Below are 12,735 nucleotides of genomic sequence, written 5' to 3'. Positions count from 1 at the left end.
TTAAGTGAGCATAAGAAGCTGCTTGGCTTCAATTTCTGTTGTTAGTAAGATAAATGCATGCAGGGGCTGTTAACACAGAATGCAATTTAGCATTTTTAAAAATGGGAGACACCAGCAGTTGAATTGGGGAAAAAATGCATTTTTGAAAATTTAAACATTTTTAGAATCCCTTTTATAAATTTGAGAATCTTTTTTTTTTTTTTACTTCTTTTAACTTATTAATTTACACAAAGCAAACCCCAAAAGTAGAGTTATTAGCTTTACATTAGCCATAAAACACCTTAAAAATGACTGAATTACAGCACTTAATTGATGTACGTTCATTTTACATCACCTTTACATTAGCATTGACTATTTATATGTAATAGGTTTTAATTGAAATAAAATAAAATATGTAAAATGTAACATTTTATTTCAGACAGTTACCAAGGCAAAATTTCTCATTTTCATTTAGTTAACTTGATGTACAAAAAGAAATAAAACTAAAACTGAAAGAAAAATGTATAGAAAATATATTTACATTAAAAAAAACTAAACAAAAAAACTAATGCCAAAAAAATAAATAAAATAAAATAAATAAAAAATAATTAATAAAATGGAAACAGAAAATCTAAAAATAAACAAGCAAATTCTAATTAAAAAAAAAAACAACTATAATAGTATCTTAATGATATTGTACAGGCTAATTTCTTTCTCTGATACCTAGATAGACTTTTCCTTAAAACATTAAATTAAATTAAATTAAATTAAATTAAAAATAAATTAAATTAAATTAAATTAAATTAAATTAAATTAAATTAAATTAAATTAAATTAAATTAAATTAAATTAAATTAAATTAAATTAAATTAAATTAAATTAAATTAAAAATAAAATTTCGTAACATATTCCAATATTCCTTAAAAATAGCAGAATTACATTCACTTTATTGACTGTAAAGTTGCAGATGGGCCACTTCAAATGTAACAACCCCGGTCTCAGAGAATCCAGAGTTTGTTACTGCTAAAAATGACTTTGCTTGGTCATTTACGAGCTTGAGATGATGATATTTCTGACTGCGTGTCATATGTCAGATGAATCTGAGAAGTTGACTCACGGTTGCTGGAGTACTGGTAAATCTCGGTGTAGGGCTCGATCTGGACCGTGGCTCCTTGTGGCACCTCTGGGATCCTGCCGTCCAGTTCGGTGCTGATCAGCAGATGATCGTGTTCATCAATCCCTACGAACTCCTGCCTGATGGTCAGCCGCTCGTTCCCGGGCTGGAAGACCACCTCGGCCTGCCGCGTGAAAACTCCTCCTGCGGAGACAAGGACCCGGCGACAAAGTTAGATTATAAAAATGCTGTGGGAACATTGTTTCTAAAACATTGACATGTCCAGATTTCTTATCGTGCTTATAATGTTATTTAAAGGTTACAAAAACGTGTCTTACAACATTCTACTAATTTAATTTTCACCCAAAATATAATGTTATTTGAACGTTTTTTAATACATTTGGAGAATGTTGAAATGTCCAGTTTTCTTGTCGTGCTTATAACGTTATTTAAAGGTTCCTAAAACATTTTCTTACAATGTTCTACTAACTTTATTTTCACCCAAAATAAAATGTAATTTAATTTTTTTTTTTAATATTCGAAGAATATTAAGGTTACAAATATTTATGTTAAAGGTTACAAAAACTTGTCTTTCAACATTCTACAAATTTAATTTTTACTCAAAATAAAACGTTATTTGAATGTTTTTTGAATATTTGAAGAATGTTAAAATGTCCGTGATTATAACGTTATTTAAAGGTTATAAAAACGTGTCTTACAACGTTCTACTAATTTTATTTTCACCCAAAATATAACTTTGAACATTTGAATTATTTTATCGTTTATTTGTAATATTCCAAGAACGTTAAAAATGTTTTCGTGTTGTGATTAAAACATTATTTAAAGGTTACAAAAATGTTTCTTACAACATTCCACACACTTTATTTTCACCCAAAAATAATGTTTTTGGAACTTTTATTTCTAAAATTCTAAGAATGTTAAAATGTTTTTCTTATCATGATTAAAATGTTATTTAAAGGTTAATGAAACATTTCTTACAACGTTCTACTGACTTTATTTTCACTCAAAATAAAACGTTACTTGAACGTCTATTTTTAACATTTTAAGAACCTTTCTCTCAACGTTATACGAACATTCATCAAGTACAAATAACATAACGATGTTCCGAAAATGCTAATCACAAATAGTTTTTTCTCAACATTATGAGAACGTATATCAAATATTAATAAAGTTATAAGAGCGTCCCATAAATATTACTTTAACAACGTTTTGATCTTTATATAACTTTTAAAAAACATTAGTGGAAGTCCAATGTCTCAACAGTAATAAATAATAATAAATGTTTTGAACATCATATTCATAGGGCTCAAATATTAATACATTTAATTAATGAATTTTGTGTTTTGAGTAATAGCTAGACAAGTAGCTGACGGCATGAACAGGTTTTGAGATTTCATAATGATATTGTACCATGGTTGGAAATCGAATTTATGTTAACCTAATAAAAATAATAAATAATAATTTCATAATTTTCATAATAACTTCATAATACAACCCTAAGCCAAAAATGTTTTTAAAACAGATAATTATTAGTGCTATCAAATGATTAATCGCATACAAAATAAAAGTTTACATAATATATGTGTGTTCCGTGTATATTTATTATATATATATATATATAAATAAAGACATACATACAGCATATATTTTGAAAATATTTACATTAATATATTTATATTTATATAAATTATATCATATATAAATATATTTAATATATAAACGTAACATATTTTTCTTAAATATATACATGCACGTGTGTCTATTATTTATATATACATAATAAACACACACACACATATTATGTAAACCAAAAATGTATTTTGGATGCGATTAATCGCGATTAACAGCACTAATAATTATAAATATTCTCACCGATGATGCTGAAGCCGTTCTGGAAGTCGGGCTGCTCCAGAGCGAAGGCCCAGCCGATGGTCTCGCCCAGAGCGGCCAGCGGCTGCAGAGACGGGCCGACGCTCGACGGGATGCTGCTGATGGCGATATACGCCCGACCGTCGTTAGTCACCGCATACGAGTGCAGGTCATTGTTAGAAAACTCCACAGGAGACGGAGAATCACCGACATAAACCCTGCCGTTGACCTTCCCGTTCATCCTCTGAGGCTTGCCTGGAGAGTCGGACAGATGTGATATTTAGGGAATTATTGTTATTTAGTAAGAATGGATGAAGCAAATTTATATAATACAGCCAAACACATTGTATTACTTGGGATCAGAGTTATTATCATTAAACTAAAACCATTACAAAACTGTTTCATTACTATTTCATAAAATAAATGTTAACTGAAATAAAATTAGTTTCAGTTTGGTGTTAAAGCAACATTTCTCATTTTTATTTAGTTTAACTTGATGTACTAAATTAACTACAACTGAAACAATAAAATAAAATGACGTAAAATGAAACAAAATAAACATTAATAAAAACTATAGACGTTTTGTATTAATATTATTAATTTGTTTTTATTTTTATATTTTCTGTTTTCATTTTAATTTCATTTTAATTAAATTTTAGCAATTTTTTGTCAATTTTATTACCATTTTTTTTAGACATATATGTCTATATAGTTTTAATTATTTATTTAATTTCAAATTTCAAATTAAAAAATTTGATTGATTTTATTTCAGTTAACATTATATCAAGCAACTAAATGTTTTTTTAATGGTTTTAGCTTTAGTTAAAATTATACTAAAGGAAAACGAGATATATTGCTCTGGCAACTAACTAAAATAAAATAAGTTTACTTTTTAAATTTAATTTTATTTCAATTAATGTTTATTGTATTTCAAGTAAAAAAAAAAAGTTTTAGTTAACTATAATAACCCTAATACATATCCTGATGATGTTTAGAGTTAAAAATGATGTGATCCAGTGTTATTTTAATACAATTAAAAATATACTATTATCATTTTGAATTATTATTATTATTTATTTTATTTATTTTTCATTTTCATTTTAATTGTAGTTCAAGTTTTACTGATTTTGCTGTGTGTGTTTTTTTTTTTTTGTTTTTTTTTAAGTTTTGGGGTTTTTAAAAATAGTTTTAGATATTTTAGTGCTTCAACTAAACAAAAATTAGAAATGTTGCCTTGGCAAATAAGTTAAATAAATTAAGTTTTTTAAAATATATTTAAAATTTATTTTATAATTTATTTTATTTTATTTCAGTTAACGTTTATTTTATTTCAAGTTACTTCAAGTGAAGACATTTGTTTAATTTTACTTTTAATTTTATTTTTTATTTAGTTTTAGTAAGCGATAATAACCCTGGTTACGATGTAAACTCACCTTCGGCGACACAATCCTTGCCGTTGCCGTAGTAACCAGGTTTGCAGTGACAGCAGTATCCAGCAGCGTAATCTCTGCAGTCGGCGAACACAGAGCACTTGTGCTTATTACTGGAGCACGTCTCGTAATTATAAGAAAACACTGCCAAAAAACACAAAGAAACATTTGATATGGACGCACAATTTAGACTTGTTCAGCTGAATATAATTTAGGGGTGTAACGGCACACGTATTCGTACTGAGTGTTTATTTGAAGAAGTAACTATTATATTATTTCCTTCTAAATTAAAAAAAAATAATGCTTTTCTTTACTAGTTACTTTAAAAAAGTAATCTGATTACGTAACTCGCGTTACTTGTAATCAGGGCCGGACTTTTTGGGACTGATTTGGGGGCACAAATCAAAACACAATATGCTCTTTTATGCCTAACCCTTATTTTGCTAATTATAGCCTAGCTATCATTTATTTACCCCTTCACAACTTAAGTAAATAATTAGTCAACCTGATGCTATTCTAAAGCCATGTTAGGCTACCTTATTTTTTTTCGGATCACAAAAGAAGACATTATTTGTGACCGTGGACCACAAAAGCATTCTTAAGTCGCTGGGGTATATTTGTAGCAATATCCAACAATACATTGTATGAGTCAAAATTATCCATTTTTCTTTTATGCCAAAAATCATTAGGAGATTAAGTAAAGATCATGTTCCATGATGATATTTAGTGAATTTCCTACCGTAAATGTATCAAAACTTATTTTTTGATTAGTAATATGCATTGCTAAGAACTTCATTTGGACAACTTTAAAGGCGATTTTCTCAGTATTTAGATTTTTTTGCACCCTCAGATTCCAGATAGTTGTCTCTCGACCAAATATTGTCCGATCCTAACAAACCATGCATCAATGGAAAACTTATTTATTCAGCTTTCAGCTGATGTAGAAATCTCAATTTTGAAAACTTGACACTTATGACTGGTTTTGTGCTCCAGGGTCACATTTAAAAAATGCTTGCACTTGTCCACCTAATGACTTCTTCAATCTTTTTACAAAAAGGAGTCAAATGTCGAAAATTATCCCATGCAACTTGTTCCATATCCCAAGTGTTCTGGCATACGGTAGGGTTTGCCGAGAAACAAATCAAAAATATAATCTATTATTAAGCGAAAATCTAAAGTCATTCTATTCCTGCATTTATACGAGTGCGCGGCAGTTTGCGCCGGCGTGCCTAGGAAAAGCACACAAATGAGTCTTTTTGAAACATCAAGACAAATAAAATCATATATATATATCCGTTCTGAGACAGTCAGTATTATACAGCCTAGAAAGTGGCCCTAAGCAGCCGCTTAACTCGCTTACTGGTTAAGTCCGTCCCTGCTTGTAATGCATTACCCCAAACACTGTTTGTGTACCATTACACCCCTAATATAACCAGTGTTTTTCTCTCACCGTCCACGTTCAGCTCGTCCTCATCGATGATCAGCACCTGCGGGTTTTGAGGTTGTTGTTGAGGCGTCTTCGGTCGTGGATTAACGTAACGATACTGAGGCTCGTCCGGCGTCGACGACTCTGCGAACGGCTCTGGGCTGCTGGTTTCATTCAGAGGTTCAGAGGGCTGTCGAATCCACGGGACGGACGGCTCAGGGACCGGAGTGTCCACCATCGTCTGCTCAGTCGTGACCTCTGTGACCTCTGTGACCTCTGAGACCTCTGAGACCTCTGTGACCACTCCAGGTGTGATGGAGGTGAAAAACGGAGACGTGCCGATCTCGTAGACCCAAACGCCAGGCCGGCCCGAGTTCGTATCCCTGAGAAGAGTGAAGAGGAGTTGCAACACATTAATATTTAGTAAGAGCAGAAGGAAAATCAGATGTGAAGCAGATAAGAAACAGTTTTGTTACCTAAAATAAAAATAATGCTAACTGAAATAAAATAAAATATAAAAAACCCTTAAACTTATTTTATTTCAGCTAGTTGCCAAAGCTAGTTAATTTAGTCTAACTTGATGTACTGAAATAACTAAAACTATAACAAACTAAAACTAAAATTATATATATATATATATATATATATAAATGATAACTATATAATTATGTACTACTAAAGTAACACTTTAAAGTCAAAGTAACTATATCTTATATATATATATATATATATATATATATATACACACACACATATAAAATAAAAATTATCCCTATAAATGATAATAAATAACTTTACCCAGTGTTGTGTTAGTAATTATTAATATAAAATAAAAATTATATATATAAATATAAAATATAAAATGTATATATATATGCATAAAATAAAGTTTTAACAGACTTATCAGTTTTTATAGTTTCTATAGTAATTATACATATGTATTGTTTTTCATAGTTTTATAGTTTCAATAGTAATTTAGCACAAATTCATCAAATTCATTCACTTATTTAATATTTAATATAGAGAGTTAGTGTTGTTTAGTTAAAAACGGGGACATTTTATTGTCCGATTAAACTCATTTGGCACAAATTAATCTATTATTTAAATTAGGTAGGTATTTTATTTTAATATATTAATCATTTTCATATATGAATTTTTTAAATATACTTTTTTTTTTTTTTTTTACTTTTGGATCAAAACCACTGCATTTATGAATAACTGATTCTCATGAAAATCAAGGGAGCCCAGATTAATAATACACAATTAATAATTTCACTTTCACTTTCATAACTATGTTTAAATGGCACTTACTGTGCGAGAGCGCTTATTGACTCCTCGCTGTCTTGAGTGATGCGATAGTAAGCTCCTTGAGTGGAGGCCCAGCTGAACCAACCCGCCACCCTCCCTTCATTGAAGCCGACTTCAACCAGCTGATCCTCATCATTAATGACAGTGGAGCCGAACTGCATGCTCTCCTCCGGATACAGCAGGATGGCATACGACGCCGACTCCATGTTTGCTACAACCAGCTGGAAAGTATTTCTCTGCAACAGATTTACAACAAGTCTGCATTTCAGGAAGGAAATGACAATGACAATATTGTCTTTTTACAGCAACTTTAAAGCTGAAACTAAATTTGCATAACTGAAGAACTTTGAAACATTAACACTTTTATTTTCCTGATTATTACTGTGAAGCTGCTTTGAAACATCTGAAAATCTGTTGCATTGTATTGCTATAGTGCTATAGAAATAAATGACTTGTAATATTGCATATTCGTGCATTTTGCAATAAAAAACTGCATATTCTTGCATATTGCAAGAAAAAAGTTTGCATAGTCTTGCTTATATCAATAAAGAAAAGAATTGCATATTCTTTCATACTGCAGGAAAAAAAAAACTTTTCATATCTTTGGATATTTCAAGACAACAACTGCATATTATATGCATATTTCAAAACAAAAACGGCATATTTTAAGACAATAACTAAATATTTTTGAACTGCATTAAAAAACTGCATATTCTTTTTTATTGCAAAACAATAACTCCACATATTCTTGCATGTTGCATTAAAAATGCATATTATAGCATACTACTAGACAATAACTTTTGCATTTCAAGACAATAACTGCATATATTTGAAAATTGCATGCATATTCTTACATATTGCAAAACAATTCTGCATATTCTTGTATTATAACTTTGCATAATCTTGCATATTGCAATAAAAAAATGCATATTCTTGCATATTGCAAAACAATAACTTTGCATATTCTTGCATATTGCAATAAAAAAATGCATATTCCTACATATTGCAAAACAATCATTTAAATAAAAGTGACTTGACTTGTAGATGCTGTTGTGCCGGCTTCATAACTAACTTTTTGTAAGTGCAAAAACATTCAGAATTAAGGGACATACCGTGAATTCATATTCATTTACCCTTCCTTGTTCAGACTGAGGTGCCACATTCTCCCAGGTGACGATGATGGCGTGAGTGGGTTCGATCCCGTCATCAGAAGGAAACGCTTGGCCAATGTGCTCTGCGGCTCTCTGGAGCACATCAGGGCTTTTATCTTGTCGGAAATAGACGTGACCAGCCCCATCGGTGGTGTCCAGATCTCCCAGGAAAGCTGCAATCATACCAAAACTGGCCGGCATCTTCCCCAGGTACTCAGACTCATCGATGGGTTCAGCCAGAGATATGAAGCCATTGGTGCCGACCTGCAGAGGGTGTGACATGAAACATAAATAAGTAGAGATCTAAACCAATATGAATCTGTTTTGGATTTTTTATGACAGTGGCTAGGAGAGAAACTGATGTGTACAGCTACAATAAATGAGCTTTAACTTAACTTAAGGAATAACAATTCATATCATGTGGCTAGTTGAGGAGCGGTAAAAAAGGTGAAAAATTCTACAGACATGCATAACTAGAGAGCAGAAATTCTTTACTTGCATATCGCACAAAAACTTCACATATTTTTGAATACTTCAATAAAAAAGTTTGCATGTTCTTGCATAAGGCAATACAAATGTTGCCTTGCATATTGCAATAAAACATGTTGCATATTGTTGCATGTAAAAACATTGCATATTGCAATACAAAATGTTGCATGTTCTTGCATATTGCATAAAAACATAGCATATTCCTGCATATTGCAATAAAAATGTTGCATATTTTTGCACAGAGCAACAAAACGTATTGCATATTCTTACATATTGCAATAAAAACATTGCATATTGCAATAAAAATTTTTGCATTTTCTTACATATTGCAATCAAAACTTTGCATATTCTTGCATTTTGCAATTTAAATTTTTTTTTGCATATTCTTGTATATTGCAATAAAAACATTGCATTTTGCAATACAAAATGTTGAATGTTCTTGCACATTGCAATAAACTTGCTTAAGGCACAAAAGCAATGTTCACAGTAACCGTTTCCGGCTGAAATCAATGAAGGGATCAATAAAGCATAAAAACAGCCCTGCTTGTAATCAACTACAAAATCCAATATGTTTTTCTTATAAATGTTGTGGTTTTTAATAGCAAGCATGAATTTAATCAATGGCTCGTGACTCTTTTAGCTGTTCTTGCATTAAATACAAGTAAAATCACTGTCTGCTTTGAAAAACTGCAAATTATTAGATGTTTTTCTGCAGGAACAGACACAACATCATCATACCTGAAGCCTAAAACAAACGGCGATGTTTTTCTGTGATCTTTCTTTCTTAATGGTGATGCTGCTCGTTACAGTCGGATGCCTTCACACTTCAAAAGGTGTTGTGCCATTTAAACTCGGCATGTTTGTGTGTGTAAAAGCTTCTCTTCAACGAGTTTCTGGCAACTACTTAAGTAAAACGGCAGGGGAGCCGCAAAACATGTGAAAAGAAGGTCTCCTCCAATTCCTTACTGCTTACACTATTTAAATCTAAAAGATCAAGCAATAATGGCAAACAAAGTATTAACAAGTAGTTCTGTAACAAAATCCAGACTGGTTTCCAAGGATCTTGAATGTCAAATAACGGAGGATGCTCTTCACACCAAAGTGATAAAATCAAACCCCCACAATCTGTGTTTGACGTCTGCTGGTTGTTGAATCACTAAACCAACATGCATGAGTCTGGAAACACAGCTATTAAAACACAAGATTAGTCTACTTTAGCTTGAAACCATTTCAATCAAATGCTTTTCCTTTACCAACAAAACCATTCAAGAGCCAAAAGTGTAAAGAAAAACCCTGATAACTGTGCTTTTATCCTAAAGAGATGCATGCATGAGTGATTGAAGCAGTTGGATGGATCTGCAAGAGCCGCGTAGAGTCATCGACAGCTGAAACAAACGTTTAACGGATTAACACACTTTTCTTGGGTCATTTGCAGTTTCGTCATGTGATCTGATGGAAGACATCTCTGTTTTAGGAGTCAGAATAATTCACACAAGTCTCAGATTACACAACAGATTCCCCTCAAACTTCTGCTATTATTTGGAGGCATTTTAGGCAACATCTTATCAAATTAAGCACAACTATTACTAAAGCTCATATTATGATCAGTGATTTGAACAAACCTCTAAGCCAGCGGTTCTCAAAAAGAGGGCCAGATTTCTAAGTTGACTTAAAATTATTTAAAATATGCATAAAAGAAAGCTAAAAATAAAGATATTTCTGATTTTAAATCACCCACTCAACAACTCTTTTCTCTCTGAAAAACCATACAAAATATGAAGATTAATTTTTAAAAGTGATTTATGGACCTGGAAAAGTGATTTAAAAGTTTTTAAATCTTAAAATGACATCCATTTTTATAATAATAAAACAAAGAGTATTATTAACACTAGTTCAGTCTTTCTACTTCAAAATATCATGTTTGATTCAATGTGTCAGTCAATCTTTGCAATTATTTGTTGAATTTACCAGCAATTTCAGAGCAAAAATAGTTTCTACACCAAATATTTGTTAAAGGCCAATATCCAATATCAATATGGAAATGTCATGCAAATTGAAAAAGACTGTGATTCCTGAAGAACATTCAGCTCTTAAAACTTCTTAAAATTGTGTTATCAAAATTATTTAATCAGTGAATTACTGAAATCAAATTATTTAATTGATGGCTCCAGCCCAGCAGTGAACATTGCATATTGCAAGACAAAAACCTTGCATATTCTTGCATATTGCAATAATAAACTTTACATTTTCTTGTATATTGCAAGACAAAAACTTTGCATATTCACGTATATTGCAATAAAACTTTGCATCTTCTTGCATATTGCAATAATAAATTTAGCATCTTGCATTTTGCAATAAAAAAACTTTTAATATTTTTTTTGCATATTGCAGGACAAAAGCATTGCATATCCTGTATATATTGCAAAGTTAGAAAGCAGAACGTAAAATAATCTGATTTTTTTTTTTTTAATTCTTATCTTTTAACCTTTTATCCAGCAAATCACAAACAACTGGAAAAATGTCATGTAAATTAGAAATACCAGGATCCTTGAAGAACATTCAGCTCTTAAAACTTACGAAATCGTAATTTTTAATTAATTAACAGAAACTAGAAGTGTTGGCTCTTCAATATTGTTGTGAACAATGGAGGGTTTCAGAGTCATAAAGATTGAGATCCACTGCTAAACTTCAGCTCGTCTTACATAATTACAGAAATTAACAATGATAACTCTTGGCTTGGGAGATGGACTGGAGACTGATCACAGAATCAAAGAGTTTCGCCATAGATTCGAGCGTTGACCCCACTATCAACCCCCATGAGCCCTCGCAGCTGCTCCTCACATGCATCGCCTCAGGGGACGCCAGGAGATATCAAAGCCACCTGGAGGAGCAACACAACTCAACCCAGACGGCAGGGGTACGGGAAACAAATGAAGAGTTAAAGAAGAAACAGATCGGGTCTGATGTGAGGAAATCCCGAATCAAGACCAAACGGAAATTAAATCCTATAGAGTGGTAAAGCTTTGCATGCTACCAACACAATTCTCTTTGACAAGAACTGAAAAAAACAAGGCAAATTTATTTTCATTGCACAATATGCATCATTTCAAAGCAGCTTTATAGAAAGTCGCACTGTTATGTCAATAATGCCTGGGCGATGTGATGAAAAAAAATCTGAAAAAATTATTTTGTTTCCAGCCCTTAGCTTTTAGCATAAACTTGAGTGCAAATTTGAACAGTTGGTGGCGCTAGAGGGATTCAGATAGAGACTCCAAATTTGGTGTGATTAATGTTCATTTTCCAAATTTAAGTAGAAGCCATTTAAGTGACAGTGTTGAGAAATATAAGCTTTAATTTTAATTAGTAGTTTTGATTTTGGTTGAAAATGACTTGTGTCCTAGTGAATATTTTGGTTGAAAATTATTTATTTCACGGTAAAGATTTTAGTTGAAAATGACTCGAGTCATAGTAAAGATTCTGGTTGAAAAATTACTCATATCATGGTAAAGATTTTGACTGAAACTTATGGTAAAGATTGTGGTTGAAAATGAATTATTTATGGTAAAGATTTTAGTTGAAAAATACTTGTGTCTTGGATAAAATATTAATTATATCATGGTAAAGATTTCAGTTGAAAATTAATTATTTAATGGTAAAGGTTTTCGTTTAAAATTACTTGTGTCGTAGTGAATATTTCGGTTGAAAATGATTTATTTCATGGTAAAGATTTTAGTTTAAAATTACGTGAGTCATAGTAAAGATTCTGGTTGAAAAACTACTTAAATCATGGAAATGATCTTGGTCTTATTTCCCATCTCTAAGTAATTTAAACAGGTAGCTGCTAGAAAGTCAAAACACTTCCCATATCTTTTGCTCTTGACGTCGAATCTAAAACCAAGATCTAGAGGAAAACCTAATCCTGAACTTAAATGAGGTTCCAGTGGGAATG

The 12,735-nt window shown here is 31.4% G+C and overlaps 1 protein-coding gene across 1 annotated transcript in view; it reads right to left on the bottom strand.

Moving 5' to 3' along the window:
• Positions 1 to 12,735, bottom strand: part of LOC131549814 (nidogen-1-like) — a 41,668-nt gene that overhangs the window by 27,070 nt on the left and 1,863 nt on the right. Inside the window, exons 2-7 of the mRNA XM_058792314.1 lie at positions 8,259 to 8,561; positions 7,150 to 7,382; positions 5,863 to 6,221; positions 4,416 to 4,556; positions 2,986 to 3,237; positions 1,096 to 1,296 (exon numbers count right to left, since the gene is read on the bottom strand). Of these exons, the coding sequence (XP_058648297.1) occupies positions 1,096 to 1,296; positions 2,986 to 3,237; positions 4,416 to 4,556; positions 5,863 to 6,221; positions 7,150 to 7,382; positions 8,259 to 8,561 (1,489 nt within the window). The remainder of the gene's footprint in view (positions 1 to 1,095; positions 1,297 to 2,985; positions 3,238 to 4,415; positions 4,557 to 5,862; positions 6,222 to 7,149; positions 7,383 to 8,258; positions 8,562 to 12,735) is intronic.

This window comes from Onychostoma macrolepis, chromosome 11 (genome assembly GCF_012432095.1).
Source record: "Onychostoma macrolepis isolate SWU-2019 chromosome 11, ASM1243209v1, whole genome shotgun sequence".
NCBI classification, from domain to species: Eukaryota; Metazoa; Chordata; class Actinopteri; order Cypriniformes; family Cyprinidae; genus Onychostoma; species Onychostoma macrolepis.
The sequence above is the reverse complement of the archived record's forward strand: the minus strand, read 5'-3'. Positions and strand labels throughout refer to the sequence as shown.